A 15,599-nucleotide genomic window follows, 5' to 3' on the forward strand; every position below is an offset into this window, starting at 1 on the left:
TCCTTAAAAAAAAGTGATATATTGTGCTGTTAAAAGAAAGTTATCTGAAACACGGGATGAGACAACCTGTGTGGAAAGAGGGATAAGAAGAAGAGGCCACACGGTGTCTAAGTCAAGGTCCCTTGCTCTGTTCCAATGACTCCTCACACTTGGATGTGCCCTCTTGTGTGACTATCCATGAGCAGAGCCAGTATTGTAGAGATGGGAGAGAGGATTTTTTAACCGTGTGAAGGCTAATTTCCTGGACTAGGCAGTGGAAGCCTCTTTGCTCCATCTGTATCAGGCTGAAGACTGCGGTTAATCACACTTCATTACAAGCTGAAGCAAAGCAGCACCAAGGAGTTTGCAACCAGCTGGTCAGCAAAGAGGAGAGGCCATAGAGGGAGGAACTGTGTTTCATAAATGTGGGTAAGGAGTATACATTATGAGCGTGCTGGGAATAAAAACAAGCTTGTACCAGTGAATAGTGTGCCTCAAATTTCAGACCAGTTCCTGTGGGCCCACTTAAAGCTTATTCCAGTTTTTGAGAAGTCACTGGTTCCAGCAATATCCCCAATGTTTAGGAGCGAGGAATGTTGCCAGACCCTCTAGAGCCATGCCTCCAGAAATACGATGGAATTATTAAGTGCATTTAGCATTCCTGTTTATTGTTAGAGGCGTGATGTCTCAGCTTGTCTGTTGAGTTGCTTTTTTTCATGTAACACTCATAAATTCAAAAAGGGAGGAAAAATGGACAGAGCTCTGTTTCTTATACTGGGCAGGGGTTGTTTGAGCCACTTGGTCTTGGTCACGCCTGGCTGCTATGCTGTCCCTCACTGACATCTATGCAGAGGTCTTAGCATCATGCTGATGGATGGGCTCTCTGGGAAGGGAAGCGTGGTACAGCCTTCAGATACCCTCATTAGAACAAAGCAGAAAACTTTTGACATTTTTTAATGTCTTTTTCTAATAAAATGAAAGTTTTTGACTTGGTTTTGAGCCAGGATGACAAAACAAAACAACTTTTTTATTTACATTTCACATTTCTGGGGGAGGGGAGCATTCAGCTGAAAACTGGTGTGTTTCAGCCATGGGGAAAATTGCCTTCCTACTGTCTCTCCTTTTTTTATTGGAACAAATAGACACATAGTAAAAATGTGAGCCAGCTTCTTTTTTTGTTAATACTATAAAATAGGGAGCAAAGCCGGCTTCCCCTCATTTTCCTTTACTTCTTTATTCTGTCCTCTCTTTGCCAATTGGAAACAGAATGCAGAGTTACTTTGTCTCTGGAAACAGCTCTTGCGGGGCTTAGCTGTGTTTTCAATGCTTTCCAAACAGAAGAGCTTTTTGGAACCTACATGGTCTTCCTGAAGTTTTAGGGGTGAGGGCTGAGAAAATCAATTTGTAATTTCTGCTGTCAAGCTTGTTTGGCGAGGGGAAGAATTGGGGAGAAATATTCACAGGGGAAATTATATCGGCAATTTCCCTGCCGACTAATCAATATAAGGGACATTATACACAAATATGAATAAAAAAGCTAAGACTGCCTGCCCTTTTCCTATGTTTTCTTCTCCAACACTACTGTCAGCCTTCCCCTCTCATGAACAACCGATCCTTCTGAAAGTGCTTTGTTATCTGCATAGCGTAGGCAGCTAGGAGCAGAGGTGGTGGAAGGTATATGTCCTTCTCATGACTCTGTTCAACTCCAAAGTAAACACATTTTCTCAGTTCAGGAGAAGAGATCCTTCACTAGTGACACTGTATTTGCAGATACTGTTTCTCTAAATCAGTAGCAGAAAGACAAACAGAACTGAAAAGCAGCTCTGTAGCAAGAGAGCAAGAGAATAGGCTTCACAAGTGCTTCAGCTGTGATGATAAAGATCCTTGCTCAACATTGGAAGTTTCTGATGCCGTGCCGTATGCTGCTCTCCTTCTTTTACAGAATAAAGATTGAGTATTAAATGAGATATAACAAGGGATCATTGATTAGAGTTGTTGCTCTGGAAAAGATTAGGAGAGCATTTGGTTTTCAGTTTGAAAATAAAATTAAAAAGTCACAAGTCTTGAAGGAACTTTCCAGTGTGGTTTTCATCTGGCTTGGCAGGTTTCTCCTGGAGAACAGAAAGCTGAAAGAAGATAGGAATTAGGAAAACATGCTGTGACCCGGATAGAAATTCTTCAGCAAAAAGGGAAATGCAGAAGCAAAATGATATGTAATGAAAGCCAAAAATCTTCTTTAACCATGTTTGTCTCTCTCGTTTCTTCTGCAGGGCCAAATATTTCCAGGGGAAGAAGGTGAATGGAGAATTTGATATCCGAGTGGAACAGGTCAGTGACAACTAAATTTGGCTCTAAGAAATGTGCGTGGACAGGGCTGAGGTCTTAATGACAGATAATCTGTGGATACTACTTCTCTTGAAGAAAGGAACTAATGAGGAGTTTTAAGACGTCCATTTTATAGAATTGTGGAAGCTATAAATGAAAATATCTTATTGGGCCATCCCTTCATCCTCCCTACCTTTGCAGAATGAGTTGCTATTTCACCTTAAAATGAAATTTTCTGTTCTGATGATGGGATTGTAATTTCTTCCATTGGAAGACTACCTCACAGCTCTGTATATATGCCTGAAAAGGTGCAAAGCCAGTATGCTACAGCATACTGGTGATGTTATGTTCCATGTGCGAGCTATACAAGTCTTCTGACTTACCCTGATTTAAGCCTAAAGCCTTTGGTTTAAGTGTGCAAAATAACTACATATGGCAATATCTTTTTATCTGTTGAAAGTCCATAGGAACAGTAAGGAGGTTCATGGCCTGTTTTCTGATGTGCTCTGCAGGGCATTGGACAAATTCTCTGTTTCCCTGTTAGCCTTGGCACCAGCCATTGATTTCAGTTGAAAACTCTTCATGTTGGGGCCTGTCCCTCCTCCCTGTGTTGGTGCAGTGTCTGTCAAAATAAAGTCTGAGTATTGACTGAGACTTTGGATGCTGTTGTCAAAGTAGAAATTATTATTAATGATCATCTGCAGGTGCCTAACTTGAAAGCAGGAATAGGAAGAGAGAGATGCAGAGATAAGCTGGTGAACCTGAAGGAATGATATGCTTGCTTCATACTCGTTAGGGCTATAAAACTGCTTGGATGGATAAAGAAAGCTGGTGAATGTTGTTTGAATGACGTGATATTTTCTTTCTTTATAAAGCTGTTGATTCTGCATCGTGTGTGTGTGTGCAAGCATGTGTGTATGTGTATAGAATTATTAATGCAGTGGTTTTGAAGACTTTCTCAGGACACATTGCCCTTGATAAGGTGTTCCTTCTCCTTTCAAAGGGGTGCTGTCCAATTGCCCAGGACTATACATGAGCACACATGTTCTGATCAAAGGCTGTGTCTGGGACAGAAAAGTTAGCAAGTCATTTTTTTGCAACTATGATACTACGAACACTTCATTTTCCTCTTTTTATTGGTATCACACTTGTCAGTACTGGGTGGTATTAGCAAGAACAATTCTCACTTGCACTTCCTTATCAAAGTCTTTATTTTGCTGGCTGCCTCAGTAAATGTCCTAGAAGAGAATAGGAAAAAAAAATTTAAAAATCACACTTCTCACATAGAAGCATGGAATCAAATAATAATTCAGATTTTCCCTTCAAACCTCTGATCCAACCCACTCCACTGCTCAAAGCAGGGTCAGCTTCAAAGCTAGACCTGGTACTCTTCAAACTGACCTGTTAATTCTTTCCTAAACCTCCAGCCTCTTGCCTTTCCCCTCATAGTCCTTCTCCTCAAATGTTATTGCACTTGAGGTCCTTATAAAGGAACTATCTTCAAATGGTTGGTGAGCGGAGAAGGGCAGAAGTGGACTCTTGACCCCTGATGGGTTAAACCCAGTAATGACCCTCGTCATCACTAGGTAGCTTACCACATTTCCCCAAGGACTCTTTCAGGGAGACTTTCCCAGTCTGTCTCTTGAAATCCTTCACACAGGCTGAACATTCATGTTTGAGATGAGGCAGCAAATTGCTCCAAGCAAAGACCATAAGGCTGGTGTGACTCTGCTGGTGAGGACCATTGCCAGGCCCCTTGCAGCCTTCTTTAAATACTCATCATAGTGACTGCAGCGTTGCCCAAGGGAATGAAGCGTGCAGTGGGTAGGAGAGTTGAGGAACAATGAACAAGGGCCCCAGCTGCTTCCCCTCGCCCCCTCCCTGCCCCTCAGATCAGGCAGCCAAGCCTCCACGTAGCAGGCAGGGAACTGCTCTTGACTCCCCCAGACCTCGAAAGCAGAAGGGATGATCACTTTCCCCAGCTGGATCACTGTCTGTCAAGGGAAACACAGAAGCTGCATTGTCATGGGCAGTCCTCAAATCTGACCTCAGGCCCCTCTGCATATCGTTGAGGCCAAGAGAGGGGCACTTCTTTCTTCAAACTCTGGCTTTTTGTCCCCTTCGTTTTTTGCCCATCCATCCTTGCTCAGTATTTCTTGATATTTAATTTTCAGTTATTGCTCCTACCCTGGTTATCTGGAGCCTTCCTCGCTTCTTCATTCTCTTCTTCAAGCACAATCCAGGAGCCTAAACTGTTGTGCAACAGGTCCCCTGAGGCTGAACACAGACCCTCTTGACCTGAAAAATGAATGTTCTTCCATAGTCTCCTTACGGAAAAAAAAAAAAGCAGGGAATAACTGTGTTTACCAGCCTGGTTCACACCTTTCTCTTTGAGTTCCCAGCTCACCAGTCTTCACTACTATAACTGTTCCGTGAACGGTGCACAGACTGTGCCATGGTGCACAAGCCATAACCTGGCTGTTGAATAAACTCTGCATCAGATCAAGGTTTGACTCTCGGACACCTCTTGAGCCACTTGGTCTGCTCAGTAAGTTCATTTAGTTTTTCAGTTTTTCCATTTGATTCTGCTTCAGATAACCACATGTTATTGGCTCGGCCAGAAATACAGTTTGCCTTAGGAATTTTTTATATTTTATAGGAAAAACCACTTTTGATCTGAAAAGCTAAATAACAAAAAAGTTTGAATGGCAGAAAGCAGTGAAAGGAAATATCCAAATGTTAAATACTCTTGAAAAACCACATTGGGAAAAAGCAACTGCCCTATTTTTTCTGACCGTGCTAATTTTTTTTGCCATTCTTCCAGGATGCTTTGTAGTTGGTTTAAACTGAAGGAAGAGTTTGCCTTGTTGCTTTTTCTCTTCATCTTTCATCTCCAGCTCTATTACATCTTAATTCTTTATTAGCAAGCCATTTCAGCAATCTTTGGGGGAAGCAGAGCAGGATAGTAGGTGATTTTTTTTTTTTAACATCATGACATCACTTATTTGTAATGGAGCAGGAGTGCTGAAAGCAGCGCTGTCTCTCCCTCTCTCAGCAGCGGGAAGTCAGTTATCTAATCTGGTTATACACCCCTACCAGCTCTCTGAGCTGCCTCTCCCCCTTGGCTGTCATCCGAGGAATGCAAGACGTATGTGATCATGCTGTCTCTCTCCATCTATTCCCCACACCCAACACTGTGGAAGGCACTGGCTGATTTCAGCCAAATTGGAGAAACAGGCAGAAGTTTCAAGATACGAAGTTTCTACAAGAGGTGAATTCAGTTCGTATTAGACGCTGGGTAATCCGTAGGGAAAAGACTGTTAAATGCCATCCTGCTGCTCAGGGAGCTGCTTCTGTAAGTCTCAGCCTCTATGAAAATAGGTTTTATGGACTCTCAAAGAAGGTTTTCTGGTTCTTTAGCACAGAAGTTAATTTCATGACCTCAATACCGCTCCCAGGCCCTCGTCCTTCAGCTAGGTCCATTACCACTAGCAAAAGACCTGGTGCCAGTGAATAGGAGAGAGAGTTGTCAGGGACACTGCGGTGGGTACACCCTCTCCAGCCTTTGCTGTTTCCTGTCATTCATCAAAATGAACATGAGGCCTGACTTTGTTTCCACCTTTGTTTCTTCTCTTCTAATCTTCAGCGTAACACGCAAAACATATTTATTAATGTGCTTTAGAGGCAGTGGGATTTATTATTGCCCACCCTTGACTGAAACCCAGGCAAGTAATGCCATTGCATTCTCCCTGCTGGCTGCAGGGGGAGAGGCGCGGGGCTGAGTGAGGGCTGGGGCAGTGGGAAGCAAGTGCAAGTGCTCTCCCGAATCAGGGCCACTTTTTCTTTGGAGGCAGTTTGGATTACATTTTGATTATTTGGATATTTTTCCACTACAAGTCCTTCTGTAGCAATAAGAGTCATTCATAAGACTGAATGAAACACTGATCAAAAAGTGAAAATCTATTTATTTGACCTATTCCTATTAAACCCCTGATGTTTTAAGTTTTATTCAGTGTAGCTAAACCCCTAAGCTTTAAAGAGCAGCTGAGTCTAAAAATACTATCACTATTTTATGTTAAAAATAAGGTTCTTTTAGGTTTTGATCCATGTTGTTGCTTTTACTTGCCTTGTGATTTCTAGCTTTGAGAACCGCAGTGAATACATCTTCAGTTCTTTCCTCTAGAAATACAAACGCTAGAGAAATTCTTTTAGAAATGAAAAGTATAAGTTTGATTAAATGGCTCTAAGGCTAAGTTGAGCTTAAAGAAGAATCTTAAGGTGCCACAGGAGTTCACCACATTGCTTTTAGTGTCTCACAAAATTAATTTTGCTTTTATCTTCTCAGTCCTTCACTGGCCAGAGGACAGGAGGCATTAAGAAACACAGTATATTCAGGAAGAAGAGGAATTTTACCATAGGCCTTATGTACTGTCAAACATTTTCCACCACTAGAGGTAACTGGTAGTAATTCAGCACCTCCTTCTCCACCCTCTCTGCTCTGTCCCAGAGAAAACTAAGCCTTGCATGCTCTAAGGATTTCATATGACTCTGGGGTTTCCCATATGGATCATAACATACCCCAGGTGGAGGTCTCCTTGGGCGTTAGGCATGCCCCATGCACAAGGGGGATGCCGAATGGCCGTGCATCCCCAGCACACCCAGGTACAAGCAGAAGAGGGCAGGAGAGCCGGGGCTGAGACCCGGACAACCACAGACACATCAGACAGACCGTGACACTGCGGGCAGTGGCCAGATGAGTGGGACACTTGACACCTGTCTGGGACAGAGATGCCCACAAAGCAGGAGATGTGCAGAGCGGGGTGGGATGACCGTGGAGACCTGACTTGTGAGAGGAGGCTGAAAGAGTTGAGTTTGTTTATCCTGCCAAAACAGAGGCTGAAGGAGATATGGCTGCTTTTAATAAATACACTGGTTTAAGAAAGGGTTTTGTGACATGGTGCCTGCAGTAGCAAGGGGTTAGACCCTCTAGCTCCAGTGAGCTTTTCCAGTCCTGTGCCCTGCGCTCACCAATGAGAGCCCAGGAGGGAGAGAGGAGAGCACAGACCTGGCAGGCGAGAGCAAGCAGCACGTCTTAGAGAGAGTCTGCCACCTTCGGGGTACCTTTCCTTCAGATAGTTCCCAAAGGCATTTTAATATATTCAGAGGCATCTTTCCCGGCATTGGCTAATTGATGGCGGAGGGGGGTGAAAAGGATGAAGGGGGAGTGATGAGGCCAAAAGGTTCATCTACATTTTTATTCCTGTTGTTTGTCCACCCGTCTCCTTCCCACCATTTCCTGCTGTGACGAGGTGGGTCCGTCTGTCCGTCTGACACGCATTCTTCTCGCACAGCTCATTCACTTGTTCCTGCTGCCTCGTTTATTTTCAGGGAATGATTATTCAGTGAACTCCTAGGTACATGCTTCTGGAAAAGTCTTGCGGTATAGATTATGACTCCATTGGCAGCATTGTCAGGAAAAAAAGTTGTACTTGGCACTCACAGAAGATAATTGTAACACAAATCATGAATTCCAGCTCCATTGTACTTCCCGGCCTAAAGAGATATTTTCATGTGCAGCATAAAGTGGTCCTTTCAAAAGGTAGAGTCTGATAGGCCTGTGTGTGCTGAGAGGAAAATTAGCCTCTCATCAAATAACTGTATAATTTTTATTCATTATATGCTTTGGGTTTTTTTTTTCCAATTGAAAGCCAGAAAGCAGTTCAAGAACAGCAGCTCTCATAGCTTTGCCACATACAAGCATTCAGAAACCATGAATAAAGGGAAACGGAGAAATAGCAAGAATGACTCAAAAATCATGAATTTCTTAAATAAATAGTATCTTCAATTTTTTTGTTGTTTTCCATTGGCTTTTGGAGGCTTACAGAGTTCATGTCTTTGAGCTATTTCCTGGGATAAAAAGGTTTAGAAAAATGCTTTTGCTAGAGCTTCAATTTTCGGGCAGTCACACAACTTCTGAAAAGAAAATTTAAGAGACAGTTCCAAATGCCATCAGAGCTGATGCACCAAAAGGCACTCACACAGGTCAAGGCATGTGGACCTTCAGCATCAGCGCTGTCTGTAGGCTAGGAGCATGCATCCTAGCTTCAGGACTTGTGAAGTGCAGTTGTGGAAGCTCCCCTTGGAGCCGCACAACAGCATCCCCCTACCAGCTGGACCCTCTCTGTCCTTTTCTCCCAGAGAGCAATCCCAGTACTGGGGGAAGGTGGGGAGCAAGGTGCCTCCCCAAGAGAAAATGTCTCAGGAAAGAGACATGGGGAATCAGGGTGTGTAATCTCTAATTCTGCAAGCATGTGCACACCAAGCACGCACAGCCCCAGCCCTCCCCCTGTTCACATCCATACAATCTGTTCACCCTTCTGCCTGTGCAGGATTTAGTGATTGCTTACTTCCCCCCTGAAATGCTTGTAACGGTTGTAGTGAAATATGCTGTTACAGGAATGCAGTCTGGTGTCTGCCAAAGTCTTTCTTTCCTGGTACATATTGGAAGATCCACCAAAAACTAAAGCAGAAAATCCACTGAGGAATGTATGTGATTTGATTAGACAGTAGTAACTCCTCATCCCAAGTGCCTAAGCCATGACACGGACCAGCCTGTTATTCTGACTGCATTTTGTGTCACGGGGCAGGGGGAGAAAAAGAGACATGCAGTGATAATTGGTGAGGAGTTTCAGGAGCAAGACTGGGAGAGTGGAAAGCCTTGGTCAAAGCACAATCAGGGGGTAGGGGAGAGCCAAAGGAGACATGGAGATTGGGGAGCTCCGGCCACATGAGAGACCCAGCGCCCTGCAAGCCACCTGTGGCTCCAGTGCCACAAGTCAACCCACCTTCCACCATGCCCATGTGGGTGAGAGGGGCTGGTCAGAGTGACTACCAAACTTGTGCTTAGGATCCTGATGTGAGTACTCTGCATTGCGTTATGGAAAGCTGCATACTGTAGTGGTAGCTCGGTGCTGTGATCTACATGATGGAATAACCCCCCAAAATGCCAGTGTATGCGTTACAGCGCATGGTGTGTTGCACTGAGGAAAGTGCAAAGGTTCCCCGGCAATGCTAAAACCCCTTCTGCTATTTATGTGTATGTGCAGTATACATGCAAATGGGGGTATGTATGCAAATATTCACACAAAAGTCTAATGTAACTTTGTGTCTCCCTTTTAAGCAATAACCAACCTGAGTAGCTTTTAGTTAGGTTACGTACAGATGAGGGCTTAGAAAGTTCAGTAGCTCAAAAAAACCCAATGTGCTTGTCACTGCATGGACACACTAAGCCTGCTTGCTTTAAAAAAGAAAAAAAAAATCATCCAGCATGCCCCCAAAACACAAACCCAAAAACCTGTCTTGCATCCCTATTCCTGCATTCTTGTGCCACAATGAAGATGAACTTACCCTCAGCATCTGCTCAAGGAGCAAACTGGGATGCTTTCCTGGGGTTCCCCCTTGACATGCAGGGAGAAGTTTAATAAGGACATCTGCCAGATACCGAACTTATCACAGGACGGTTGAGCCTGGAAGGCACATCTGGATATCTCATAGTCCAACAACCTGCTCTGAGCAAGTTCACCTAGAGCAGGATGCTCAAGACCATGGCCAATAAAGGTTTTAACATCTCCAGGGATGGAGATTCCACAGCCTCTTTGGGCAACCTGTTCCAGTGTTTGACCATCATCACAATAAAAAGGGTGTTTTCTTGTGTTTACATGGAATTTAGTGTATTTCATTTTGTGCCCGTTGCCCCTTGTCCTTTCTCTGGGCATCACTGAAAAGAGTATGGCTCCATCTTCTTTACTACCTCCCATCAGGTTTTTATAGACATTGACAAATCTCCCCCTTATGCGTCAATCATCAATGGCAGATGCACAAGACGAGTCAGTAGCCTGGACAAAGCAATGCAAGGATTACAGGTGATCTCAGCCGGAATATGAGTTAAAAGATAGTCATGTTGCTGCACATATAATGAATCCATACTGGAACATATGGACAGCAGTATTATATGTAAGGCAAGTGGTCTTACATCTTACTCAACAATGGTCAGGTCTCTGCTGAAGGATCATGGTGAGTTTGGGCCATTACAACTCAAGAAAGTTGCAGACCTATCAGAGAGGATCCCAGTGACAGCAACAACATTGATCACTGTGCTGAAAAACATCACCTCCAAGAAAATCTTACAAGAATGGGGTTGGTTTTGTCTAAGGAAAAAAAAGAAGAAGGAAGGGTAAGTCTTCAAGCAGTGAGTCTTCAGGTTCTGCAGGAGAAAGTAATAGACAAAAAAATTACAAAGAGTAAGGTGAGAGATTTAGGTTGGACATTGGGAAAACTTTACAAGGTTGTTAAGGCACAAATTGCCTGAGGAGATTCCTCATCTGTGGAAGACACGAGAAGGTTTGTAGTATCTGCACACAATGGCAGAGGTAGGGCTGATCCTGCCTTTGGAAAGAGAGACAGACTATGTGATGTCTTGAAGTCCTTCCAACCCAACTTTCTGTTATTCTATGAAAAATGCGCAAAATCCACCTTGAACATGTGCCTCTCATGAAGTATTAAAAGGTATGGCTACTAAGCCAGGCATTTCTACTATCGCATGATTTAAAATTACAAAATCCTCCTTGTTTTATTATCAGCAAGCAGAAACAGAAACTCTAAAATAGCTCACCAAAAAGATCTCCAGTGCCTAGAGAACACTGATGGGAGAAACTGAGAGTAGCTTAAGATTTATTCCAAATGATCTGGAGAGATTTCTGAATCTGAATACCTGAAATAGGCATTTTTAACAGAACTATTCTCAAAATATCTGTGGGCATCCTCCCAAATCTGGGCCTCACAGAGGTACAAAATATTTCTACTCCCACAGTCTGTATTATGTTATTCTTCAAGATGGATTGTGTCGCGTTTGTCACACGTGGTTCACTCTTGCCCTAAATGTTTTTGCAGCCACTGGCACCATTGCAAAGCAAGTATAAAACACCATCAGGCTAATGTAATGCCTTCTTGTATTCGATGAGTCCTAATGCAAATGACTCTGCAAGGCCACGGGGAGCTGGGCTCTCCTGTTTTATGCATAGTTACCTGTCACTCTATCTGCATGGGCTGCTTTCAAAGACCTCTTTGTCTGCAAGGTAAACTCAGGCTGGAGATGATCTCAGACTTTAAATCCCAGCCAAGGGAAGTCATCAGGCTACAAAACCCACAAAGTTAAAAATACAGGGAGCACTGGAAAATCAACAGGAAACAATTTCTGCTGACTGAAGTTTTCAGCCTTCTTCCAAACGCCAGCTAGCAGCGGCCTGTCAGATGGGACAAAGCAGCTACATGAAAGCAGCAGCGGTCCTTAACTTAGTCCGTTAAAGCAGGAGCGAATGCCAGGAAAAGATTAGGATTGTCTCTCAGCTGTGATTGTATATCTGGATGTTTTGGCGCCAAGGTAGCTGAGTCCCGCAGACCCTCTTTCCACTCCTTCCTCGTGGCCAGGGTGCCCTGGACAATGGTTGCCAAAGGGGATTTCTGCCTTTCTTCTGGCTCTTGACATTAGCAGGCTTGAAATTGGTCCTGGCAGTTTGGTATGAAGTACTTCCCAGCTCGGGGGATTCCCAGGCCTGTTTGGATGTCAGGTGTCTGAACGCAGCTTTGTTTGGTCTGACTGTCTCGGGGCAACACCTGTCAAACTGACTTAGTTAGATTGTAAGTGCCAGCCATCAAATGAAGATTGTGCATTTTCACCCCCAGCAAAGCAAAGTGTTAAGCTCTTTAGTACAAAACCATTATGGAAAAAATAATGGAAGAAAAGCATAAAAAACGTGAAAACACAGACCTAAAACTTTCTTCTCTTGCTCTGGTGTTCGCATCAGATGATGCATCCCTCAGCTGCAGAAGCTGAAGGTCCAGCTCAGTAACACTCTGCTTTCAGAGTGGGACGTCTCTGAGGCATACCCAGATACAGAGGTGGGAAAACCATCCTTTCATCTCCCCAGTCCACAGAGCCTCTCGAGCCCACGTGTAAGCTAGCAAGCTTGCCTTGACCCACTGGGGAGCTCACTGATGGTACCCAGAGCACCTGCTCTTGCTGAATTTGTTCAAGGTGGACTCCACTCTCCTTCCATCTATTGAGATTTTTTAAATGTATAAAATTCAGGTGCCTTTTAAAGGTACATATTTTCTTATCTCTGATCCAATATGATCACTGAAGAAACATGGCTGTGGCCAAGGCAGCACTGTGCAACCCCATAAGAAAAGCCCAGCCAGTCACTTGAACCACTGCCATTCCCTGTGTGTGTGTGTATATGTGTTTGAAGTAGGATTTATTTCTTGGCAACAGGAATTTTCCCCCTCCTTTCATTGTAATTGGAAGTTACAATGATGTAAGATCGTTTAAGGGTGTTGCTTTAAAAAGTTTACACAGGGCCGCAGACATGAAATCTTATTACATCATTGGGTCACCAGTCCACGGTCATTGCTTTAAAATTATGTGGATTTTAAAAAAAGAAAGTTGGAAGTGATTTTTTCATTTGTCGTCTGGCCTCTGAGCCTTTACAGGTGCACTAATTCTCCATTGGCAAGTTTTTTCCATGCGCTCATGAGGACAAAACACGCTTTTTTCCTTCTCTTTTCTTTTTTTTTTTTTTTAATAAAAGTTGTTCCTGGCCCTATCGTTTGGTTCCAGCTAGTAGAATTATCAGAAGGACGTTAAATACTACAAGAATACCAATAAAATCACAGGCATTAGCAACACCATCCGAGTGCTCTGATATTAGGTGGCCACTAGTTAGAAGATGATTTTACTGCTGCCCAGTCTCCATCATACTAAGTCTGAAAGAAATGCATTAACAGGAAGAGGGAAAAAAAGCTGTTCAAAGGGAGAAGACTAAATTTTCTGTCTCAAAAACTGAAACCTGATTATTTATATACGCAGGCCCTAATTTAATATAGGATTCTGAATCCGTACAGGTATGTTTGCATCGTGCTGGAAAGAGAGGACTGGCACGGCAGAATAATAGGCTATTCTAGCCTGGTGTATACTCATTTGCTCATAAAGGACAGAGTTATGATTTAGAGCCTAAGTTGAGCACTGATCAGCTAATCCTGTCATCCTCCTCCTGCTGAGAGTGGCCTGAGACCATCAAGTCTCACCGGCACTCCTCTCTGAGGGACAGCAGAGCCAGCAGCCATGCAGGAGGATTATCACAACTCTCGCCCAGTTAATTGCTCTGATTTGTGTCTTAACCTTCACTGACACCCATTGCAGTTGTAATTGCCCCCATGCACATTGCCTTTTGCTCCCCATAGCTTAAATATTCCTTGCTAACCTTTCTGGCCTTGTAAGTCGCACCTCTTTTAAAATATAAAGTGTTTTAATAATTGAGCAGTACTGTTAATAGCCTACCCAGCTTTGCTAACCCTTTAATAGTTAAAATCTTAATAAGTAAACCGCATCAGGTGGGTTTCTCTGCTTATCACCTTCCCTCAGCACAATGAGGCTTTTTAGCTATTTAGGGAGGTTTAAATCTTTTGTATTAGGTTTATAGCTGGCCAGTGGCACGACAGCCAACTCAGCCATAATTCTAAATGGTTATTTCCAAGTGGAAACTTGGAATTTGAATTCAAATGACCTTACCTCTTTTTATTATTATTATTCTTTCCTGTATGCATTTTTCAGCTTGCTCATTCTTAATTCCTTCAGTACTTATTGCTGCAATAAGCCTAATCCTGTATACTTGTACACCCCAAGTGTGGGAGCCATAAATACTTCTGCAGTCTCCCCAGGGCAAATCAGCTGTAATTGGATCTCCCATTGCCTCATGAAAAAAAAAAAAAAGAAAAGAAAAAAAAAGTAAAAGAAGGAAAGGCACATTCTAGCCGAAGACAATTCTGCGTCTGTGTCCGTGTGTTTGTGTCTCTGCTGCCCTCGAGTAACTCTCTGTCCTTTTGCTCTGCTCCAGGCTGAGTTCTCCGAGCTGAACCTGGCTGCTTACGTCACGGGCGGCTGCATGGTGGACATGCAGGTCATGAGGAACGGCACCAAGGTGGTAAGGTGAGGAGCACTAGTTTGTCTTGAAAATTGGGCTTTCTGGAGCAATGTTGGGGCAAGCAGGATGACCTCAGGGTCTGACCGGTATCTGAACTGGGGCAGCGCAGTCTTGATGACTTCAAGGTTTCCTGGAAGCGGTGGAAAGACTGACCTGACTCTGGTGGTTTTGTATCAGGTCTCAGTTGCACATTATGCCATACAGTCATTGTTTCCAGTCTAGGCCCTTCATGAAACCACAAGTGCCTCCTTTTCAGGTTCTTTTTAGCCTCAGGCCTCCCAATAAAAGGGACAATGCATCTGCCTTTCCCTTGATTTTTTTTCTCCTTCTATGTCAACTAACCTTCATTGTAAACCTTCATGTAACCTTCATTGTAACCTTCATTGTAACCTTCATGTAAACAGCATTCATTAGCCTACCTTGCATTAGCCACAAAGCCTTTCCATGATCCTGATCCTCGCAGCCTCATTTGTTCCTGAAATATCACCTTTTTTGCCAGATATTCCCAATGCTCCGGCCTTGCCCTGTGGTATATCTCAAAGGTAATACCGTATCTCTGTTTGATGGCGATTTCTGTCCCTACTAGTGTTACTTTGTAATTGCAGTCATTGCAAGCAGACTCTTTTCCTAAGCAATGCTTCCCCAATCACGCACCCAATTCACTTTCCAAAAGCATTGCTCCCCTTCTTTCTGACACCAGAGTGCCTGCAATTCGGAGTTAATGTTATTACCTTTCACCCTTTTATTCCCAAGCCTACATCTTTATGAGTTTCTGTCATTACAACTTCTAACTCTATATTTCATATTTGATACAGTAGCTTTTCTTTGTTCCTGTTGAAATCTCATTGCTATTCCCAATCCATTTTTCTAGCCTCCCTGCTTCTTTTTGTACAATTCTTTTGCACTTTTTGGTGTATACAATGTCTCCGAGTTTAATATTTTTCACACATTTAATCAACGCTTTTGTCTGTTTGCTTCTAGTTCAGAAATAGAGACACATAATATAGCATGCAGGGATATTTTTGAAAGGGATTATTAGAACAGCTGAAAAACGGTGATTCTGAGCATGCTGGCCTCAGTTTAATTTCTCAAGATGTCATTTCCAGTCCAAAGAGTGCAAAGCAACACTTGTCACTGTCAGTTAGCTATGACTGTGGTCCATCAATTCATTTCAGGTCTTGACAGACCTTAGTACATCCACAAGTCTTCATTCATTCTTTGGTACAATTTCACAAGCGTCTGCTAAAAACTTTTAAG

General features: G+C 43.3%; 1 protein-coding gene across 2 annotated transcripts in view; it reads left to right on the forward strand.

Annotated features, from left to right (window-relative positions):
• Positions 1–15,599, forward strand: part of SYN3 (synapsin III) — a 208,747-nt gene that overhangs the window by 31,868 nt on the left and 161,280 nt on the right. For both annotated transcript variants that reach the window (XM_076338922.1, XM_076338931.1), the window contains 2 exons: positions 2,250–2,307; positions 14,256–14,347. In XM_076338922.1, coding sequence (XP_076195037.1) covers positions 2,250–2,307; positions 14,256–14,347 — 150 coding nt within the window. The remainder of the gene's footprint in view (positions 1–2,249; positions 2,308–14,255; positions 14,348–15,599) is intronic.

The sequence above is a fragment of the Aptenodytes patagonicus genome, chromosome 1 (assembly GCF_965638725.1).
Source record: "Aptenodytes patagonicus chromosome 1, bAptPat1.pri.cur, whole genome shotgun sequence".
Classification (NCBI taxonomy): Eukaryota; Metazoa; Chordata; class Aves; order Sphenisciformes; family Spheniscidae; genus Aptenodytes; species Aptenodytes patagonicus.